Genomic DNA, 25,442 nt, shown 5'->3' with positions numbered 1-25,442 from the left:
TTTTTTTTTTGTGGATGAGCAAGAGACAATTGCTAAATGTGAAAATATTGGCCGTGGTTGCCTTGGTTCTATTTTATGTGGTGTTAGCTCTCTGTTTGTAAAATTTTGCATTTTACTGATTCCTTACAGACAAAACTGTGTCTTTGTGAATTGTCTGTAAGCTTGTGGAGATAAAAATTCCAGGTTATTTTGAAGTTATGCCTGTTTGTATCATTCGCCCACTCAAGACATCACACATTCTTCCAACCACCCCCTACACTTGGAACAGGCACCAAGTTAATATACGCCAGGCAGGCCACCTTGCTCTTCTCCTTCAAAAACTCCTATAAAACCATCTGCTCTGGGAGTCATTCCAACTACAATAACCACCTACTACTTTCAATTGCCTATAATATCCACATCCACTTTCATGAGCACTGCTGATATATTTTATCATTAAAAAATCCATAAGACAAGATATTTTCTAAATATCTTATAGTGATATTTAACCTCCCACCAAACATCTACATTCCTTTAATAAAATAACATATTCTTCTAAGCTTTTCTTTCATGACAGATTAAAAAATATCAGTTTCAAAAGAGGGGGGAGTAAAAGAATTAACATTTAATTTGTATGTGACTCTTGGATCAAAATGTTTAGCTAACCCACTTAGTTATTCTGATTTAGGTTTTGTGCCAAACTCATCATGGAAAATGTTCAGTGAAACTATCTAATTGGATACTTTATGAACATACATAGTGTAGAAAGTAAACAATGTAGTGAATTGTTTTTAAATTAGTAGTCTCTGATTTTCAAAGTTCATTATAGATTATTTTCTAGGCCACAACTAATTTTGATCACATGATTTTTTAAAAAGATTTTATTTATTTGAAACAGGGAGAAAGAGAATGAGTAGGGGACGGGGAGCAGAGGAAAGAAAAAAGCAGACTCCCCACAAGGAGCTCAATGCAGGGCTCCATCCCAGGACCCTGAGATCATGACTTGAGCTGAAGGCAGATGCTTAACTGACTGAGCCACCAGGCGCCCTTGATCTTATAATACATTTGATAAACTAATCCATGGAATAAAAAAATAAAATACAACAAAACACATTTTATCATTATGTAAAACAGATATGACAGAAATAATTTCTTTTTATTTTTGAGACAGTAAATCTATGTATTCCCATGCTACTTAATACCAGAATCCCAATGCCAGTGAAACCCCTAATAATTACATCAACAACATGCATATCTTCATCGGGATGGCATTAACCAGGTAATAATCTGAAAACAAGCATTTTTGACTTTTGCAAATATCTCATCTTGCTGAAAAATAAAGAGCCTTTCTTTATATTTCCACAGCAAGGATCTACAGATCAAGAGACAGGTACCAAAAAACTGAGAACAGAAGAATTAATATACTGATGCTATAGAATAAGGAAGCACAGTGGGAGATTTCTGCCAAACTGAAAGGGCAAAGCCCTGCTGTTGCTGGGTGGAGGTGGTGGGTGGGAAGATAAGAGCCAAAATACTGGAAATAGGAAGACACAGTATTAGACATACTGGGCTTCTCACTCTTCTGATGGAAAGGAAAATATCCAAATAGGGCAAGGCAATGAAAGACTCCTAGGAATAACCTCTGGCAGACCCTCTCTGTGACTGAGAACAACGCTGTTTTCTTAATTACGTGTCCTTTCATGGACATAACAGCGGCTGAAGGAGATGCCCAGTCAAGTGGGTCTGAAGAAAGCCCTTGCAGGGTCCCACAGACCTTATTATGGTGAAAAAAGCACCAGAATTACAAGGCCCTCTCACAACATGGACTCAAAATAGGAATGATACAGGGTCAGGACAAGTAGGTGGTGAGTGTGGAACACTGAGAATCAAGACAATTCCATGGTCCACCATCATCAGAACCCAGTGTCAGCCAGAAGCCCAAAATATCAGGCAGGTGTCCTGATCAGAGGATACCAGTGGAAGATGCCCAGTAACCATGGAATCTTTGTTACAGTTCAGCAGATGGAGAAGGGACAGTGTCTTCCTCCATGTTAAGGGAAAACGTAACGTGCCCTTTGTACAGAAATGCTTTCTGGGAGGAGAGTGAGGCAAAGCCAGTGAGTAGAGAAAGATACCTAGAAACACTGGTAGTTAAATAACGAGAAACAGTTTTAAATCAGGAAAGACTCAAATATTTTAAACGACAAAACCAATTATTTATTCGGTCAGTTGACAGGGGTGACTTCAGAACAAGAAAAGATCAAGCAGAGAAATTAAAGCACTCTTTTGCACAGTTTGACTTTTGATTATATTCTACTGCTTGTATTAATCTATTTCTTGTCAAGGCTAGTAAGTTTTATGTAATAATGTGAAATTAACTTAGCTATTCTTACCATTAACTCTATCCCACAAACACTTAGATACAAAATGAAAGAGATGATTAAAATGTCCATTAAGGGGTGCCTGAGTGGCTCAGTTGCTTAAGTGACTGCATTGGGCTCAGGTCATGATCCTGAAGTCCCAGAATAGAGTCCCATATTGGGCTCCCCTCTGCTTGGCGGGGAGTCTGCTTCTCCCTCTTAGCCTCCCTCTTCTCATGCTCTCTTCTCTTTCTCTCTCTCTCTCTCATTCTCTCTTTCAAATAAATAAATAAAATGTCCCTTAAGAGACAACTAGATGGGGCGCCTGGGTGGCTCAGTCGTTAAGCATCTGCCTTTGGCTCAGGTCATGATCTCAGGGTCCTGGATCAAGCCAGGCATTCAGCATACACCTCCCTTCTCAGCGGGAAGCCTGCTTAAAGAACCCTCTCCCACTTCCCCTGCTTGTGTTTCCATCTCTCACTGTCTCTCTCTCTCTCTGGGTCAAATAAATAAACAAAATGTTTAAGGAAAAAAAAAAGACAACTGGAGAAGTTTAAAATGTCTATCATGTAGTGCATACTGAATGGCTGCTGTGATTTAGGTACTTGTGAGCAATGAAGCAATAAAGACGAATAAAGCATGATTCTTATTGTTAAAAACTTAATATGATAATTATTTCTAACAATATGCCTAATCTGAAACCTTTCAGGACAATTTGACTTTTTTTTTTTTTTAGTTCTTTTTGAAGTCATTCAGCAAGTTTGTTTTGAAATTTATGTGGATTTATTTGGAAAGGTACACCTGTTTTTTGACTGTTTAGAAAATATTAATTATCATCATCAATATGCTTGCAATATTTCCTGCCAAATAGAAAAGAGCATGCATGGCGTACATTTCTGTGCTTACACATCTCAAGATCACATAAAATAATGCACATAAAAGCAAAATTTAAACCTGCAAATCAGTATATATACATACTTTCTCATTTGAATAAGGGTAAAAAAACCTTAAAATATAAAAACAACCAGGTGATTATCTAGAATCTGTTAATCACTGTTTTCCTCATATGAATCCCAATCAATTCAACTATATATTTGAAAGTAAGGAAAAACCTATGACCCTAAAACTGTAAATTTTGCCTCCTAGTATTAAAGAATTTAGGCTTCACTTTATTTATTAAGGCCCCAAAGAAATATTTATATAGCAACTAATATTTGTTAACTATTATTTACAAGTCATTTTATAATATAATTTCTTGATTTAAAGATAAGATTCCATTTGTCCAAACAGAAAAACCTATTAGAAAGTAAATTTAAATCAGAATCCTGTAAAGACAAAAATGAATCAAATGAGACTGACTGAATTCACACTATATGCTAAAGATCAAACAATATATAAATGAAACGGCTAATAAAAGTTATGGATGCTCATGGAAATGGAAATTAGCAAAGACTTACACATAATTTGATTACCACAGGCCACGAACTGTTGAGATTTACATGGATTAACTCATATATCCCTTTACACACTTTGGGGTAGAAATTATGGCTATACCTTTTTACATAGAAGGAAACTGAGGCACAGAGAGGGGTAAGCCACTGGCTCAGGGCCACCAGGTTGTTAAGTATTTGGATTTGGATTTAAACTACCAAGTCCCAGAGTGTGTCCTCATCATCACTGCAGCCCTTCTGAAGATCAAATTACATGGTTCTGGTATGTACTGCCTTTCCTAAAAAACAAGTAAGAAAAGCTGACACATATACAAGACTGTCCACTCAAGTTTCTATTTAACGTATTGTCCTGGTTCACTATTTTGTACAGCACACTATGAATCTGAACTAGAATGCATTACATTTTGCAGAGAATCTATTTATCCACATTGCTCAACAATCTCATACTACTTGAGATTAGATTTCTACTAAAATTCCTCATCCGCTGTATTTCTCAATTATATCTATTGTATATGTCCCTCTATTATAGAACATGAGGTTTCCACTCCTTTCATATGCTCTAGAAATTATCCACACTCTTCTAAATACTTTCTCTCACAGTTACAGATTTCCATCTGTAGCAGGGGTCAACTTTTTATGTAAAAAGCCAGATAGCAAGGATCTTAGGCTATGTGGATCATATGGTCTCTGTCACAACTCAACTCTACCCTTGTGGTTAAAAGACAGGCACAGACAGCAGGAAAGCCATTGAGCTTGGCTGTGTTCCAGCAAAACTCTATTGATTGACTGACTGACAGACTGTACAAAGCATGCATTGGACTGGAATTGGTGTGTGTGCCATAGTTTTCCAACCCCTTATCTCTGAGAAGTATTTATATTTTTCTTCTGTCTTTTGGGAGGGAAATATGATTTAAAAAACTCACTTAATTCTACAACAGTATCTGTGTGTCTCTATCAAACCTGCATTTTCTTCTAGACTATGATTTCAACTGGAAAGTGGTCTTGAGCCAATTCTCGTATACCCTGTGTTTTTACAAACATGATCACACTCAATAGCTACAATAACCCTGTGAGTTACCTAACTAAAGTTATTCCAGTTTACAAAAGAGATAATTTCCATAACCAACAATTTTAAGATGGCTTCTTAACTCAAATCCTGTGATCTTTTTACTATTAACACAATTTTTGCATTACATAGAAAAACCATGTGATTATTATCAGTCACATATTACCTCCTAAATAGATTTTTCAAAAATTTCGAACTCCATTTCCCACTTTCTACAAATCCTTTAATATTTCCGACCTGCCTTCCTAAATTCCAGAGAATTACTGAACCCCCGCATCATGACATCAGTGTTCCTCATGAACATGAGTCACACTATAGTTTTGATAGCAAATTCTGATAAAGATAAAAATGAAAGGAAATGGTATTATATTACCTACATTATGTGCATTATTAAATTTAACTTAATCTTATAACAACCCTGAGAACTAGTAATTACTAATAACTATTTTGTTGTTACAGGCAATGAAATGGAGGATCATAAATTCTAAATAATTTACCCAAGGTTTTAGAGCCGGTAAGAAGCAGAATCGGAACTCAGACATAAATAGAACTGGAAACTGGTATACTTTGTATGACATCATATCGTGTTTCATGGTTATTTATGGAATTCAATATCAGGTCCAAACTTCCAACTCATCAGTGTACTTTTTCTTGTGTAAACTCTGCTTAGAATTCTCTACATTTGTTAATGAGGACCAGAAAAAGTTGCTTGTATCATTTGAACAGTGAAGTTAAAAAAATCACAGAAATAGCTTCAATATGAGTTTTATTACTGTTTATGTCCTAGAGAGCTTGGAACATTCTGAATGAAATTAAAATGCATTTCATTGGTGTGGAATCATGAACATTTGTCAAATTGTTTTGTACAAAACTCCCTAGGTTTTCACAGCTGTATAAAAGCTTCTTCAAAGAAATAAGTGCAGGATGAATAAAAACAGATGTGGCTTTTTTGCACATTATCAACAAAAATCCCTTTTTTATCTTGCCAATATCTTACCATAACTTCATTTATGTCATAATTCTGTACACAACATGTGCAAAGCAAGTATATGACATTTTCAGTACATATACGAGATTCAGTATATATACGAGATATACATATAAGATTTCTTGGTTACTTCTATTTCTCTAGAGATTACCTGTGCACAGGAACTAATTCTGTATGTTTTCTAACCATTCATGGTAGAAATGGTAAATCAACCATTCATGCTGTGCACTCAAAGCTACACCAAACATTCTCCAGTCTATTAAAAGTAATTGAGTCAGAGCATTTAAAGATATTTTAAATGAATGTGCACTGAACATTCTCCAACTTGGTCAGGAAATAGATTTGGGGAAGTTTTTTAATTCTCTGCAAACTTTAAGAAGAGGAAATTACCTTTGGTTATTTAAAGCTAGAGAAGATTGGGCTTTATAACTTTAAGACAATGTGTTATCATCAACCCCAAGGCAATGAAAGAGTCTTTCTTTTTAAAAAATCACTTAGTGGTTTGTTTTTATAAACAGTGTTTTCACTGTTGGAAATTCAAACACCATAGAGTACTTTTTAAGGCATTCAGATGTGGGATCCAGTTAATGTTGTGTAATATAAGGCTAAAAATTGAAATGTAATCATGTGCAGTATCTAACAATAATTTAAGCTTTCCAAAACATTAGAAATTGAGGATGTTAATACACATGCACAAAATGATTCTATGTGACTTTCCAAAGATTAAATTGCACACTTTGTATGGACAAGAGAAGAAATTAAATCAGTATATGAATGAGTGCTATTTTATTAAGCAGATGTTCTAGCACAGCCTACTAATACCACTGTTTTACTGGAAAACATAATCACTTATTTTTCAAACTGTTAAATTTTCAGTCAAGCTAGCTTAAAATTAACTTAGTGTATTAGCTGTGTTCACCTAGAAGTTCACACAGAAAAATATTTTACAGCTTTTAATTGTTTCAAGTTTATATAGAAGATAAAATATATTTTAACAAGCATCTACATAAGTGACATGATTATTTTATTATAATCTGAAAACCTAATTATCACCTTTTTATGGAGGACAAGGAACAGCTTTAGAGGCAAATTAATGTATCCTATCAGTGGGACAGTTTGTCACTTTATTAAATAATCATCATCTTGGCAAATAAAATTGTTATAAGCTTCATCGAGAAGACAAGAGAAGGGACCCCCCCCCCACACACACTATTAAACATTAAAATTAACTTCCCACAGTTTACTACACTTTCACTGTATTGACAGCATTAACTTCTCCTTAAAACATAAAAACAAATATGTTTCATATCAGCTTTTAAAAGTAAACATATTTCTGGCATTACACAGATACATCATATATTTAATTGTATGTAAATTTAAAAGCATGCTGTGTGTTATAATAACAAGAAATCATGATGTTCTAGTAAAGAGGTATGTAACAGGGTGTGCATCATTAAAAACAAGTCAATATTAAGTGATTACCTAAAATACACAGTGGCCAATAATTTCTTCACATTGAAAAGCCACTATGTGTTTAAAAAAATATATATATATATATGTATATATATATACTTTATCTGCTTTCATCTAAATTGGAAATACAAGAAAAATTATAATCATAAATGTATGTAAAATATGAGATTTGTTAAAATGCTTTTAAAGGAAGTATAGTATTACTTGCATTTTTGAGATATTTATACAATATTTTTTAAGAATTATTTAATACTTCTAAACCAGATATCTATGTAGGAAAAAAATCCTTTAAATAACCTAAGCATTACACCATAGCAATGCTATTGTTCCTAAATTATCTAAGATTTTTTTTTAATAAGAATTTTTTCTTAGATTGCCCTCAGTTCCAATTAGAAAACTGTTTCAGACTTCTGGCATTTATTTAATTAGTAATGCTACAATTACAAAGGAGTTCAACACTTTGACTTTTAGTTTCACTGAAGTAAAGTCTCTTCCACAACAGATTAAAACTGCTCTTGTTCGTCAAATATGATAGAAAGCTCCTTAATTAGTCAGCAAGACTCAGGTAACAGATGACCTTCGACCTCCCACCACAGACTGCTCAGATTTTGGCATTTTATTTCAGACTCTCAAGTGTGCTGGCTGGCATTCAAATACAATTCAAAGTACACTTTGCTAAAAGACACGCAAACTTTCACAAGAGAAGGACCACTGGTATAAATATCTAAGTTCTGACATTAACACAACGTTCAACAAAAACAACTGCTTTGCCAGTGTGCTTATTAAAAAGGACTCTCCAGTGTTTTCTGGATCACAAGGATGACTGCAAAGACGAAGTGCATGTGCGCCGGCGCCCTCTGCTGGCTGGATTATTCAACTTCATTAAATCAGAAAGTCTTTCTAAGCATTGCTTATAAAAAGGACGCCCTAAAACTTCTTACTTTCGGGAATTCAGAATGTATGGAAACTTTACGTACGAATGTGACTTTGACCTGAGTTATAAGTATTGTGACAACATGAATTTTCTGTGAGGATCACAATGAAGTTAGATTCTTAAACTGCTTGCACCAAAAATTAAAGGAACAATTTACTAACATACTATGCATAAATAAACAAATACTTTTGATAGTCTAAATAAACAAATGATTTAAATAAATGCTAAATGGGTGTTTTGGATTAAACCAGTAGTTAACAATATCTATATAATTATAATACTTTAATTATATGTAATTATATTTTATAATATATGAAAATATAATTCACCATGGATATTAAGTCACAGTCTTCAAAATCATAAGTAGTATTTATTATAAAAAGGTATACTTCAAATTCAGTCAAACAATCCACTTATCACTACTCTGGATTTTTTCGATGCTCCAGTTTACAGATGATGGAGCAAAAATGGCTTCTTTATTATACTAGCTCTTCATCTCCATCCCAGACAACTTACCAAATCCTGGGCTAGTACATTGATCTCCTGTCTATGTAACTGACCTGGATATACCACAGATACTGCCCATTCAACAGATACAGAACCCAATTCATAATCTTCCTCCGACCACCATCTCTCCTTCCTATAGTCACCTCTTAATTAGTATTGTTACCATTCTGCCTTCCTTCACATCCACATTCATACAGTACCAATTACTAAGCTGGGGAACAGTAACCACTTTTCTAAAAGTAGATTTCTTTCATCTTATGTTCTTGTTTAAAGACTTGCAATTATTTCATATTACATCAAGTATAAAGAACATTTCCCATAGGACGACCCAAGATCTTTTTGATGAATATGATCAACGAATGCCCTTCACTCCTCCATTTCTCACATTTCAGATTGACTTTCTTTCCTCACTTCCTTCCTTCTTTCTTTCTGTCCTTCCCTCCCTCCCTCCTTCCCTACCTAACTACTTTCTTCCTTCCCTCCTTGTTGCCACATATTGATGTGTTTTATGCCACTTTAATACATGATATTCCTTCTATTGACCCCAGTTATTTGTAGATTACTACTTAACTTTTAGAAAGACATCCAGGTATCATGTCTTCTATAAAGCCTTCCTAGGATCACCACCCCATCACTATATGAGCATTATTTTCTCCTGTGTATCTCTTTAGGTGTGATTCTCTGAGTACTGCATTCATCCCACAATACTTTATGTGCGTGTTTGCATGCATCTTTCCCCATACTAACTCAGAGACTGGAATGGTATCAAACTTACCTTTTACCCTGAGCAATAAAAACCTTTTCTAGTTGGGAGATATGCATTAACTATTTATCTGGACCATTTTTGGTTAGGTAAGGGCAAGTTACTTATACTTCTGTTTTCTAATAGGTAAAAAGGGATAATAATAGTAACCGTCTCCTAGGGTTGTATGTTGATTAAATAAAATAACCCAGCAGAACCGTTTGGTGCACTATCTAGAACACAGTCCAGCCTTTGAGAAGAATTAATGATGACTTTTGTTATAATACACTGATATAACAAAAGACAACTATTAGATCTATAATTCTATGTACAAGGCTACAAGAATTCACAATAAAAATAAGATGGGTACTAAGTACTGTGGCACGATTTTAAGTTTTCAGAGTAATCCAGGCCTTTTTTTCTTTTTAAAACAAATTTTAATAAAAAATGGCTAAATTAACAGATAGAAATAGGAAGCTTTTATAAGATTGTGCATTCTTTCCTTTATGTCACATCACCATTTGTTAGTTTAAATAAATTTGAATTTGCTTAGATCACTGGGTGAATACAAAACAGGATAAAGCATCTAATATGAAACGTAAAAGAAATAAATAAATAAAATTAAAGTAATTGAGTGTGAACACAGATTTCATATTCATAAATTCAGAGATGACATGAATCACATTGCACAAATGTTTCTGGATCTTAGATGTGATCATCAAAGTTCCAAATGACCCTCTTACTTCAAACATGCCTTAGAAATTAAAACAGAATGAATGAAGAAAAATATTAATGACAGTAAGGTGAAAATATGCAAAAAAACTTTGTGTAAATAATTGAATACAGCTATGTATAAAAATAAAACAAATTATGCTATCACAGTGAATAATAAAGTTATCAGCAAGTTACAAGGATGGCACAAGTGGTATGTGGTCTGCTTAGAGATACATGTACATGCAAAGATTTAAACCAATAAAAGCATATAAAAGGGGGGGGGCTGACTGCTTACACTACAAGCAGGTTTTGTGACATAAGGTTTTCTCATAGTACCTAGAAGTGATTTTATTACATTATTAAACAGGTCCAGTAGAAGATGAGAGCCTTAGAAATTTAGATGTGACTTGCTTAAAGCCAGAATTAAGAAACCTGAAGGCTATGAAAAGCCCAAATCATTTTTATAATATAGAAAAGTTTTGCAGAGACTGCTGAATGACCCCTATTATTCGTTTTCCTTTCTTTCTGCTAATACTAACACCTCCAGGAATTAGGTAGGCACATGACATCCCCGGCCCCCGCCCCAGAAAGAGATGGCATTTTCCTGAATTCCTCCTATCTTGTAGGGTGAGTGCCTCACAGTGTGAGACATAATGTAAGCACAAGTGACATGTGTGACTTCTGGTGGAAGAACCTGGTGACAATGCTGTAAGAAGTGGTATGGGTACAAGAATACCTTTTGGAGGGATGTCTTCTTTCCTTACTGCAGACAGAAATAGACACTTCCCTCTGGCAGCACAATGCACTCAATTCTGCACTTAACCTCAGTGACAGTCTTTACCACATTTTATTGTGATTACATATTTGGTTTGGCTCTCCTGCTGGACAACAGACTTTTCAAGGGCAGGCAGAATATTTAATTATTAACCTTACTTATTTTCCAAGCACTTTCATAGTATAATAAATATTTCTCAAGTTACACATTAAAAATAATGGAAAATAATAAAAAATGGCCTTATGGGTGCCAGTGTTAAAGTGGTGAACTTTGTTGTTTTGTTTTGTTTTTCCCAAAACTTAGCAGTAATCATTTTACTTTTAAAATGAAAAGAAATGTGCATATCTTTAATTCTTTACTGAATAAATGATAGGTAAAAGAGTATTCATAGAATACCGGAACATTAGGCCATAAAATGAGAAGTAATTAATTTCTCATGAGTCAATATTTGTCTAAGAAAATTGTATATATTTTATGTCTGTCCATAAAACATTTACATTTTGGTTATGGGGTACATCTCCTATTTGGAGATTACTTAGTTTCTTAAATACTTTTACTCAGTTTTCTCAGCACTTATAAAAGTTTTCAGAGAAGAGGAGTGACCTAGTTTTAAAAGGCACATTACATAGCAAGTCAAGGGAATACTAAAATAAAATAAGAGGCCCATATAGGTTTTTTTAAAAAGTCAGTATTGAACAATACTTCTCTTTCTATTGTACTCCAAAGATGGGGAGGAAAAGGGTGAGAGAGAGGGAGAGAGAGAAGGAAGAGAATGAAACCCAGAAAACACCCAATTACTTAATTAGTAGAAGACCGAGATGTCCTAAGCCCTATCTAATGTCCATTCTGGGTAAAATTATTCTAATGTAAATTATAACTTTTTTTAAACTTGACTTTCGAAGATTTTAAAATGCCTTTAAAATTAAATTAGGACTTAGACAAACATTTGTATACCACTATTCTTAGCAGTTTTATTCACAATAGCTAAAAGATGGAAACAACTCAAATGTCTATCAGCAGATGAACAGATAAACAAAATGAAGTATGTACATACAATGGAACAGTAGTTAAGCTGAGGAAGGCAAGAGGAAATGGAGACACGTGCTACAAAATGAACTAAAGGTATGTTAAAGGAAAGAATCCAAAAAGGGACAAATACTGCACAGATCCATTTGTAGGAGGTATCTAGAGGAGTCAAATTCATAGATACATAAAGTAGAAAGGTGGTTGCCAGGCACTGAGAAGACAGCGAGGACAGGAATTACCGTTGAACAGCCACAGTGCTTCAGTTTCAGAAGGTAAAAACGTTTGGAGATGGACAGTGGTAACGGTTGCACAACAATATGAATGTACTTAATGCCGCTGAAATGTACACATAAAAATAAAGTGAAATGTGTTATATATGTTTTCCCACAATAAGAAAAAAAATAGTTTAAAAATACTAAACATCAAATTGCAAAAAAATTTGCTAAAACAAAACAAACATCTGACTTCATTCCAATAACTTTAATAAAAGCCATGTAATGTGTCTATGTAAACAAAATAAACGTTATTCTGCATTAATAATTCTACAGATTTGTTAGGCTTACTTAGTATTGTAATGAAGCCTACATTAAAAAAAATGAAGTCGAGTATTCTGAAAAGTTGAAAGTCTGACAAAAGCATAATTAGATTTTTAAAAATAAATATGAAAAATTCTAACAGTTAGAAACAATATCAGAAATAGCAATTAGTAAAATCTCCCTTTTTTTGTAATATTTGCTTGGCCCAGTTCCACTATCATAATTTCCCGTGTATAACGAGTTTCAATAGTAATTTCCTAAGTACTTACTAGTTAACTATATATTGCCAAAAACATTGGAAGTGCCATAAAAAATACACACATTTTTAAATAAAGCTTTCTTATTGTTTCAAATCGCTTCAAGATCTCTATATCAGAATCATGATTTTAACACACATCTCATACTTTGAGTCCTTCAGACCTCTACTTTTGATATTTATAAGTCAGAATTATGAAATTTCCAAAACTATTTTCAAACTTTGCTCCCTGACATGAATTTCAAGTATCTTGAAATGCAATCACTGTGGAACGGTAATCTCTTTCTTCTTAACCCAATCATGAAGTGGTAAATGCATTAAAAGCATAGTTTGGGAAAAGCATAGTTTGGGCCAGATAGTTAAAGCAAAATACATGAAGGAATTTAAAACAATATACCAAGTAATATTTCAAAATATTAGTCCTCTACAAATTCTACAAAAAGGAAGTGCAGGGTGGTTTGGGAGACTGATCTAGATGGAGGAAAAAGGGAGCACTATCCTTAGGAAGCAGCATGGAAGCAGGTATCTTCAGTCTATTGAAGAGCAATCGCTGACATAAAAGGCTATAACAAAAGGCAAAGACAAAATTCAGAGAGAAGGCCCAAAGTCTGGCCAGGAACCAGAAAGTCCAGGACCTAGTAAGGATTTGAGCAATTAGTTGGTTCAAGAAAAGAAAGCATTTTAAAAAGATCAATCTTTACATTTGAAGAGATTTGAGAAGAGAAGATAAACTAAAGAAGAATGTTATCTCAGAATTCTGAGGACCCAGAACAATTATGGATTGATTAGACAGAAGGAAGTCATAAATAAATTCAAGCTGATTCAAAGCAGTTAAAACAGCGTATTTTATGGCCCAAAGCAGAAGTTTTAGGATGAGAGTAAATGACAAATTCAAATTCAATTTCTGTAGAGGCCAATAAAACATATATATAAAACTCTGTATGTGTGTGTGTGTGTGTATGTGTGTGTGTGTAAGAACAGTTTTCACTTACACATAAAGAGAATCCGATTGGAATGGTTTTCAAAATGGAATGAATGAACAACAGGACAGTAGTGATAATTTATTCAGAGTCTGGTTGTGAAGATGATAAAAGACATGAGGTAAGCTGAAGAAAAGCAAGATCAGGAGACTTTTTTGTTTGTTTGTTTGTTAACAATGAAGAGAAACTAGGCATAGCTTGTTTGGAAGCTGTTAGAAAAGAACTTGGGAGTGGCTGGACAGGAAAGATGTAGGAGAGAGGGTTAAAGTCTGCTCCAAGTTTGAGGGAAACAAAAGGTGGCTGTGGGACAGAGAGGACATAGGTCACAAGGCGCACTGGCCCTAGACTAAGAGATAGCTGGCTTACATGCCGTGTTCAAAGGTTGAGGGAAGGATGAATGTGGATGCAGATGCATTGTTGCTCTGGTATTGGGAGTTAAGTTCATCACTTACTATGGGGTGTTTTTAATTTTTTTCTTATTGAAATAGAAGTTAGGGTCACTTCTAAGAGTAAATCAAGAAGGCCTGAAAAGAATGGGGGGATGCTAGAAATGGGTACTGTAAGGATGGAGAGGAATGGGGTAAGGAAATATATGCAATATTAATATTCAATGCCAAACAGTCCGGTAAGTTTCGTGATCATGAAAGTATGTCAGTAAATGTACAGTAAACGTGAAACTCTAAGACTTCCAAAGCTAAGTGAAAAAGGGGCATATAACTTCCTTCTGTTCTCTTAAGACACTCACTTGTGGAGGCCTGAGCTTGCCATTCACAGGTATGGCCATACTAAGCTATCACACTGAGAAAGCCCAGGCCACATAAAGAAGTCAACTGCAGGTGCTCTGATAGTTAATATTACGTGATAATTTGACTGACCACAGGGTGTCCAGATTAAACATAGTGTGTGTGTGTGTGTGTGTGTGTGTGTGTGTGTGTGTTTGTAAGTTTCTGGATGAGATTAGCATTACATTGGTGGACTCAGCAAAGTAGATGATTCTTCCCAGTGTGGACGGGCATCATCTAAACTGTTATGGCTTGGATGGAACAAAAGACAGAGGAAGGAAAGGACACTGACCAACACAATGCTCCAGGTAAATCTCAACCAACAACCAGCATCAGCAACCAGACTGGAGAGTAACCATGCCACCAGCCAATTCAATCACTTCCAATCCTGTCTGCCCAACTGAGGACCTGGAGATGATGAAAGAGATACATCATCCCTGTTTTGCCCTATTCAAATTGCTGACCCATGGAAGCTACACACATAAAACCGCTATTTTACATTGCCAAGCTTTCAAGTAGTTTGTTATGTAGCCAGAGAAAACAGAAGAGATTTTTGATCTGTGGAAGTAAAATGTTGCCACAATATTTGCTTCAGAACTGAAGGATGAACAGAATCTAGAAGGGACAGGTAGACAATGAGGAAGCCTTAAAAAGCCATTAGTGAGGGTATAGACGACACAGGAACAATCTTAATGGGTAAACAATAGTGAACCCTAGTTATATGTTGGCAAATAGTTTGTTATGAAACAGGGATACCTTGACAATTCTCAGCATATGTTTGGCCCCTTATAAATGCTGCCAAATAAAATCTTAGGGCCACCTGGGTGGCTCAGTGGTTAAGTGTCTGCCTTAGGCTCAGGTCATGATCCCAGGGTCCTTGGATCAAGCCCTTCATTGGGCTCACTTCTCAGCAGGAAGCCTGCTTCTCTCTCTCCCACTCCCCTTGCTTATGTTCTCTCTCTTGCTGTCTTTCTCTCTGTCAGATAATAAATAAATAAAAATCTTTTAAAAAATTGTTTTAAAAATAAAATTTTAAAAAAATACAATAAAGCTATAAAGAGTTTCTGGTATTTTTCTTGCTAGAAGCAAAGATGAGAAAAGAGAAAATACAGAGAAATTACAATTAAAAATCATAATAAATCAAGATGTTGTACTTACACTTTCTAATCCTCTCCAGAAATCTTACCCACTGAGGAAATAAATTCTTCATATTTTAAGACTTGTATGTGTATATATATATATATATACACACACATACATATACATATTTTTATATATATATATATATATATATATATATATTGCTTACGTAAGATTCTCTACTTGGTGAAAATACCAGTCATGTAGAAATATAAAACAGAATATACAAACTTCAAAAGGTTGCCTAAGTGAGAATATTATTTTTCTCTTCAAAAAAATTTACATCAGGGAACTCTTCTTATTCTTTCTTTTAAAGTAAATTAGCCATTTGAGATTAATATATTAGGATTAATTATGCTCAGTCAGAAAATAATGCTGAACATATCTGTATAAGAATATGTATTCCCAAAAGAAAGACATCAGTAACTAATGCTCAGGTAGAACAAAAGGCAATAGAGAACACCAAATTAGTTCCAATTAGCCATGCTAGAGGATTATTCTAGGTAAAATTACCTTATAATGAGGTGATTAAGCTCTTTGGAAAGAGTTCAAGATAGACTTACTGTATACTTAATATGTCCTATAAAAAGGGTTCTCAAAATTGTTCCCAGGGATTATTTCTACCAAGAATCAAGAGAGTTTATTCTATAACAACCAAAAAAACACTTTTATTATATTATTGGTAACTGAGTTCTAAAGCATATGGATATTATAAATTAGATATTTAAACTTAATATCAAATTAACTAATTTATATGGAACTAGCTGTATCTATACTAAAGAACAGAATAATTGAATGATATTCAATTCCAAATATCTATGAATGTCCAAAGAAAAATTTCTGTCATTGACATCGGTCAATGCTCATTCCCCAAAGTCAGCTGTCCCTTGTCTCATTAGTTCAGTGGATCCCCTCAGTCCCCAGAGCACAACTGGTTCTTGTTATAGTTCCACAGACCAATCTGAAAAGAGAGTGAGCCTGGATGCAAAGGAAATGGGATCTTTAGCGTTTTTTAATACAAAAGCACTTTGTAAACTAGGGATAAGGTTCCCAGAAACATCAGCTTTAACTGCTGGTTAAGCTTATCTTTTCTTTTTGCCTAAAAATTGATCATTTACTTACTATACACTAATTGAAATTTACATATGTATAGTTATATACATACATATGTATAGTTATATACACATGTAAATCCAAAAATAAAATTTATACACAAATATACATATGTATGTGTATATAATGTCATCTTATGTTTTAATTTCACAAATATTTCCCAAAAGTTTCCATGTAGGCATCGAATCTGTAATAATGGGTAGAAATATTTTCCCTAAACTCCTTTCTTACTGTTTGGTACTCTTTCTTACAGGAAAATTCACTGTATCTTGGATTATTCAGTTGTGATTTTGTAGACATCCCTGAATTAACTACTGTTAGTTCACAAATCTCTTTTCTTAATTTGGTATCCTAGGAAGTGACTATGTGCTTGTGTGTGTGTGTGTGTGTATGTGAACGTGTGTATATGAAACTTTTGCATAAAACACATGCAAAACACATGTAAAGCAAAAACACAAATCCCAGGAAAAGAAAGGCAAAATCAAACAAGAAAATTTTTAGAATATTTGCATGAAAATGATACTAATAAAATGTAAGTATCTGGCAAACAGAAACTAGAAATAAATGTTGTTCCTTCCTCAGCTAAATCAGAGAACATATAGCGGCCCCTACTTCAATATACATCATTTAGAGCTAAATGGTCACCAACTTGGGAGCCCCAGGAAATATCCTCTCCTCTGTATTAATACAATGTAACCTTTTCTTCCTGTCTATATTTTTCTGCACAACCTATCACTATGGTTTCTATGTAACCCCAAATTCATTTTCCTCATTTGCCTCACAGATAGGAAAATTCAGTGTCTAGCTAGATGTCCATCGTATAAAAAGAGCTCCTCTAATACGTGTCTGCAAAAGAAATAATCAGCCAAATCAATAGCAGATGAGCACTATTTTATCCAAACTTCAGGATCTTCACTGATAGTTGTGTTACTCCACTGTAGTGGCAAGAGTAAAGCAAAAAAAGAGACAGAAAATGAAAGCAGAAATAAGAACTTTGGAGAGATCAGAGAGAGGCAAAAAAGGAAGGAAGAAAAGTCATTGGATTGCTTATTTATCCTCAAGTTCTCACTCCATTCCAAAGAACTATCTTACACACATGATTTTGAACAGCCTGGAAACAAAAGTGAGTATTCTGATTTAACAAAACCAGGAAATACTGCAGGAAGATTCAGGTGGATTGAATGTCCTGTATCAGTATGCACACAACTCTGACTCATATAACCATTCATATTGCTACCTGCTCAGATGAAATATCTAAATGTGTTTCAACATACAAATGAAAATATATGAAGAGGATAGCACAACTACTAGTAAATTATTTTAAAAGCCTTATATGATAAATATATGTATGATAAGAATACATATAGTTATGAAAAATTTACATAATTTGAAAATATATAGGTACACATATATATAAATCTATGCATCACAGATATATATGCATACATCTATGTAAGTCTGTATATTACCAATCCACCTATTTATCTATGCACTAAATGGCTTATATATAGATCATAGTTTAGTCATGTAGAAACACTGATTTAGTAATAATGCTGACACAAAAAATGTCAAGGAATGTTATCTAAAAGATATAATTGAGTAGTCATTCTAAGAGAATGAAAAATTTTTCTGAAAAGACAAAAACTGGTTAGGTATACATAAAATGAAAACATAAAAAATGATTTAGGATACAGAATTCTCACAAGAATATAATTTTGTCCAAAAGGTCCCTGTACAACACTAACTTTTCTAATAAATATAGATTTTATTCAGGATACTACTAATAAAAATGTTTGATTTTTAATATCAGTAGTACTATTTCCCTAGTATATAAAAGATGGTACCCTTTACATAAAGTGGAATTATGGAAATTGTTAAATAAATAAAATGCTTCACTATACAATAATGAAGCTGTCTTTACTGATGGTTGCAAAAGTGAGGTCAAATGCCTTAAAGACAATGCAGACTCCATTCTGTCTTCACTTACATTGCTCTTAATGGAGAGTGAATATGTCTTTAATTTAAAAATAAATTATTATACAGATTTTTAAAAATACCAATAAAAGTTATTATGTAAAATTTTATAATTTCAAAGTGTAAGAAAAGATGTATTCCTACAAATGAGAGTCTATAAATATATGTACTAAAAACATTCAGAGATAAAACAGAAGATCTTGTTTTATTTGCCATATTGTAATTGACTTAAAAAGATAAGTAAGATATGTATGTTAAGACATTATATCATAAAATTTATTGAAAGATAATTTTAAATTGCTTTTATTAAACACACATTTAAAATATTTATAGTATATGAGGAATATTTGATATATATGAAGATGTCATGATATGACATAATTTGAGCATTCCTCTTAAAGTCTGAAAAATTTATTTTACTGAATTCAGAAAAACAACTTCTCATTGCTCTTTAGATAATAAATAGAAATATCTGGTTATGATACAGAATTTTTCTATCACTACTGAAATATTATTTTATTCTTAACCCCACATTTTATTCTTAAATTTTAGCTGGAACTTTTCTGTCTAGATAATAATCAACAATTTTATTTCATTATTCTTGTCTGTCTGCTTTGCCCCTACAACAAGATGGAAAGTTAAAAAAAAAATTGTAAGTTTTATTTCTCTATTAACTTGGAAATTATAATATACCACATATAATATAGTACAGAATATATGGAAAAATCCAATTTCTAAGTTAAGAACATATATACATATACACAGTTTAAGGTAAATACAGGTATAAAATTGGCATGTCAAGATCAATAAGGATATTTTATGAGTTATTCTGACCAATAAAAATATTTGCTCCCATAAAATATCTTTTCTTATCATTTATGCAAAATTTGTTTTATTATCTTTGGCTTAATATCATATGATACACAACTTACAAAATTACTACAGAGAGAAAAAGAGGGAGTGATTTTTTTATACTGTCTTCAGTTTACTATTACCAAAAAATATTAATAATTGACTGGTGATTACATATTTTTGACCTATAAAGTTGAAGATAACAAGTCCTAAACAATCTACAAAGTTTGTATTATTCATTAGCAAGACACTCAAAATGCTCAGAGATTTAAACAGGAGGATTTTCACTTGTTTATTGGTATTTCTGGGGTCTTTGGAAATGAAGTACATGAATACCATAGTGAGAAACTAAAAAGGCAATATTATTAGTACCTAAAAGAATACTTACTTAGAATGAAGACCCATCTAGGTATATTTCAACTTTATTTTTTCTATTACAGCTTTGGCACTATAAAAAGGGTAAACTATAAAAGTACTTAGGTATTTAAAAGACCAATATACTACTCACTAATAAATAATTTAGTAAATACATTTAGCAAATACCTACAAAGAGCTCATTATGTTCCATGCCATGTGTAGATACTAAAGTACCAGAAAGAGTCTCACTCTAAGATCTCCCCAAGTCTACTGTTAAGGGGGGTGAAAAAAAAAGAAGACAGAATCACTCTACAGAATGAATGTGATTTTAAAGGCAAAGGCAAATTTTCTAAATTCATGTCTGCCCTTAATTTCTTGCATAATTTGGAGACCTTAGTTTCTCTTTTATATTAGGTTTTATTAATATAGTGATGAAGTATAAGTCTGGTATACCAATTTGTCTGTTTTCTTTCTTCCTTCACATAGGTGAAGGGTAAGGCCCTCCGACACATCTGATATTGCTACACAGACGGTGAGTTAAACTGTTTTACTTAAATTCACACACCAATTTCAGTTTTCTAGTTGTAGATTTCCTCATAAAAAGCAGAAAGTAGAACAGCAATGAAGTATATTCCTCTGAAAAAAAGGCTAAGAAAACGATCTTTGTCTCATTCAGGAGGTTTGAGACCAGATACTTATTAAATAAACACTTACTTGTGGACTTTGTGAAATAGTATCTTTGTGGAATATTGTGGGCCATCAGTGTTTGTTAGCAAACTGTATCAAGTGTGGTTTATTTTTTATTAGAAACTTGAATTAGTTCTTTGAAAACAAGCTATAACTACAATATTAATAACTCTTTGTAACATCACCAATACTGTTTCTATAACTAGTTCCATTTTGCATATTACTTGTAAGTCCTTATCAGTGTTACAAGATTTCACTCATGGAGTTAAGCAGTTTGATTTTTTTTCAGAATTCTTATAATGATCATTTTAATGGATGCATATTTCAGTGTGCCAATATACAATGTTTAATATCATTGTTTTAAAGGAAGAACTTACAATGCTCTACTCTCAGTAGACCAGGAGAACCAGCAATATATGTTAATTACAAGAGCACAAATGTGATAGTTAATAGTAATAGACAAGTTAGTGTTTTAAATACTGGTATCATGTAATAAAGGGTTCTAAATAATAGCATAAATAGTTTAAGGATTGTTTGAGTCTAAAATAATGAGAAAGATTTCAGTCTGAAGAATATCTCAAAGTTTAGAAAGTTAAACAGCATACTTCCTTTCAATAGTTAACTTAGATTAACATAAAAATTTGGAAAAGAATACGATATAAACCTCTCAACTAGCACTCTCTCCTAAGCACCGGAAAAATCATTATCTTTCCCAGTTCTTTCAATTTCTGTCAGAAGAAGCATAGAGAGAACTATATATTTTGGTAATTAATTTCCTTAAGATAATGTTAGAAACATCAGGTTCTTTAAAATATAAATGAATTTCAAGGTGAGCATGCTAGAGGATAATATTAATGGCATATGATTTATTGTGACAAGAGATCTAATCTGAAACACCATTATTAGGAGTATTTAAAAAAATCCATTTGCAAATCCCTCAAAATATGAAAGAGTTGATATCCGAAAATCTGCCCTTTTAAGTATGAAATTGTTTGTGCACAATATTCCTCATAAAAATGTATTAGAAAATTTTCATATTCTGAATATGTTGCATTATAGTTTAGGGTATTATCTAAATGCTTGTAATTCTGAGTGAAGACAATCTGCAAAAGTACAGGCTGAAATGTATATGCCTAATTGACCTGGTTATATATGCAATTTTAGAACTGTTAGCTAAAAACAGAAAATACATTGAGCTTCTACTATACACCCGGCATCCTCTGAACTCACAAGAGAAACATGTGAAGTATGCCAATCTAAAAGATGTTTTCTGTACTAGCACTGTTCCAAATGAAATATTCTCTTTAAACTATACAAGGTTTATTCATCCCTCAAATTTACAAATAAGCTTCAAAAGGATGTAGTTTTACACCTTTTAAGTACTTTGGGATGTGTACAAACAATCTGCTGTACATAGAATTTAACCACATATTGGGCAGCAAGGAATGTCATAAATTAGTACTGCAATCAATAATAAAAAATTACGTAGATATATATGAATAACAGAAGTTTTATTACCTCGGACACTTGAGAGAGGATCATAAATACTGGCATTCTTATATACAGTATGTCAATGTGATTATCACATGAATACATTGCTATACTTTCTCTATATTTTGAATTCTCCTTTCTTTCCTCACCACCATCTCTTCTGTTCCTCTCTCTCTCTCTCTCTCTGCTAAGTTTGGAACAAAAATGCCTTAAACATTATCAAACTTTTTTTTCCCCATTAAAGCTTTTTTTCCCCCCTTAAAGTCTTTAATGGGCTTTTAAAATTGTGAAACTCCTAGATGGGGGACACTGCATACCTCATTCTCAAACAATTATTTTTTTACTTGAAATGCTTCATATTGCTTCATATGTTAATATGAATATCAACACAGGAATGCTTCATGGGATGACACCTGAGCAAGCACAGTCTAGATTTTATAATATGGTTTTATGTGCATTAACAGTTATGTTCTTTTCCAGGACATTCAAGGTCTATCAATATGTGCTGAAATTTACTATAAGGTGATTATGAGCTCGTTGTTAGATCAATTTATTTTCATATATTTCATGAAATAAAATTAAATCTTGTAAAATTAAAGTGTCTATTCTATATAAAATGAAACTTACAGGTAAGAAACTTTAATGAGCTCTCCACTAAATTTTATAATACAAATGGCGTAAAATTCACACACACAAAAATATACAGTAAAAATTTAGTCTCCACCCCAACCATTTAGTTCCCTTTTCCAGGAGGAACCCAGAGTAAAAAGATTTTTGTTAATTCTTCTAAAGATATGATGTGTACATGTACAGACTCATATGTATACTTCTTCCATTTTCTTTAAACCAGAATTGTACCTGGCTCAACTATAAGAGGAAAGGCAAAACATAATGGCACAAATTATGATTTTGAGGGTTGTTAAACTTGCCACATACAGGGCTACAGAGCCTTGGGCTTTGAACATTAATATATAAATCAAGTATCTGCATAGAAAGGCAGATTGTGATTTTGTAATGTTGTGAAATGAGCACAGTAGAAGTAGGTATAACTGAAGCAAAGATGATTCACTTCTGTCCCATTTTTCTGGGGGATGGAGGGGAGATAGTAGGATTTCTGTCTAGAAATGGGAAGATACAAAACCAAAGCTTTCCCTATTGTCCCTGAATATCCAAAAAAGTCAACATCTACATTTGGAAGGGAAAAATGTGTATTACTATAGTAGCAAAACTAATTCTGTTGTAATGCTCTTTTCTTCAAAGAATAAATCTTTAAAATTAGTTTCTGTTAGCATTGATAATTCTCTGGTTTATTTTCCCTTTGGTTGAGGCCTATACTGGACAGACAGTACAAAGATGCCAGGCCCTACCTGACACCTTTGAAATACACAGGAACTCAGCACTATCAAATCACAGATCCATGTTTTCCTTTGGGATTTAGGATGTTCACCCCTCATATCCTTAACTATGTAGACACTTCCCATATATCTTATCATTTCACCTTGGACACTCAAAATTCTTCTTTTCCACACAGGAGAATGGACTAGAGATGACCATTGCATTCCTCACTGTAGTCTCATTAAAACCAAAGAGGAAAAATTAAATTCATTTACACTTTTGTCCCAAGACTTACACACACACCCAATGTTATCCAGCCTTTTAAGTAAAATACTTTATACCATATAGTGATCCTATTCATAACATAATTAATCAACACAAACCACAATTATAATTTTATCATTTGTTACCTTACCTACTGTTGAATTTTTCTGGGTGTTTTTCTCTCATGATGTGGAATCTGTGTGCAATGGAAGCATCCTAAGGAGAGAAATAGAAAAGAAAAATGAGGCAGTTTATGATCCTACTACCTTGTGGAAATAAAGATTAAGAGACAAAAATTAATTAATTATTTTTAAATGAACTCTTTCTTAACAGTATTATTGCCCAGAAGATATTCTGAAATTAGGCAAAAATGAATTATCTACACAAATTCAGTGCAAGTATGATTTATGTAATTTCACTGCTGGTTACTTGTCATACTGGCTTCTAGGAACTGACTTCTATTTAATTTATATATCTCCTTTACTACCTGGTTTTGACCTCAAGATCAAAGTATGTTTAAGACAGTGTCTATGAACATAAATATTAAAAAGTATTGAAAATATTATTACACATAGCTGGAAGGATGGCCTAAGTGGAGAAGTAATCAGGTGGAGGAGTTTCTAGTCCTGTGAGATTAATTATGAGTAAAAAGATAGTGTGAGGTTGCATATATAATGAAGTTAAGCATAATACAGGACTTCAAAGTTTTCTAAGAGTGTCCTGAATGTCCAATTATTAATTGTTCACTCCACAAGCAACTTTCTGATCTATCTTATCTTGCTTAATGGAAAAAAGAAAGCAACAAAGAGAAAAAAAAATTTTCTGGAGAATTGGTGATGAATAACTAGCCTCCGAGACTCCCAAAGTACCAGTTCTGAACCCTAATGGATTTCTTTCTTTTAAGAAATCCACTCATGAGTTTTTATGAGACAAAATCACACTGATCATGTGAGATTGGTGATTGTGAGATTGTGATTCAAGCTTTTAAAACAGACACCATCCTTGCTGACTTTGAAACAATTGCCACTGTTATAGTCCAAACTAGAAGATATTTTCTCATTTTTCATCTACACATGATTAATCATGTCAATGAGAAACTAATATATTTACCAGTGGTCTCAATAGAAATAAGGCTATTGTTGAGATTAACTGTTAATTTTGTTTCATAGTGCAGAAGGAAAAAAAAAAAAGAAAGAAAACAAACACAAAGGAAATAAAGAAGTTGTGTATTTGAGAGAATCTCGAAAACACTAATCAAGGATTAAAAGTCTAATGAATGAAATGAAAAGGCTAATGTGCTTACTCATGCATAACAAAGCACGAGGCACAACAAGAGAGGGACCAATGCCCACTGCAGATAGCAGACTGAGTTGCCTTTCCCCACAAGAGAAAGCTGTACTAGCAATGTAATTTTTTCTGTACATTTTGTCCTCTATAAAAATATGAGGGAATTGAATTAATCCACAAGAGAAATGAACAGAAAGATATAGACTGGTGTACATAGAAATACTTATTAAAAAGCTACCAAAAAATCCCTGTATGGTTGATGTTCTAAGATATCTTTGTTATATATAGATGGCCAACTTCCTGGTTTGCTAAGAAGTAGGAATGTCAAGATGGTTTCACATTATTGGTTCAATAGCTCTCAAATCCAGTCACG

At 33.2% G+C, this 25,442-nt stretch overlaps 1 protein-coding gene across 5 annotated transcripts in view; it reads right to left on the bottom strand.

Moving 5' to 3' along the window:
* Window positions 1–25,442, bottom strand: part of DGKB (diacylglycerol kinase beta) — a 709,227-nt gene that overhangs the window by 288,721 nt on the left and 395,064 nt on the right. For all 5 annotated transcript variants that reach the window (XM_059396759.1, XM_059396762.1, XM_059396761.1 and 2 more), the window contains one exon: window positions 23,934–23,998. In XM_059396759.1, the coding sequence (XP_059252742.1) occupies window positions 23,934–23,998 (65 nt within the window). The remainder of the gene's footprint in view (window positions 1–23,933; window positions 23,999–25,442) is intronic.

The sequence above is a fragment of the Mustela nigripes genome, chromosome 4 (assembly GCF_022355385.1).
Source record: "Mustela nigripes isolate SB6536 chromosome 4, MUSNIG.SB6536, whole genome shotgun sequence".
In the NCBI taxonomy this organism is placed as follows: domain Eukaryota; kingdom Metazoa; phylum Chordata; class Mammalia; order Carnivora; family Mustelidae; genus Mustela; species Mustela nigripes.
This window is presented reverse-complemented; position numbering and strand designations above follow the sequence as displayed.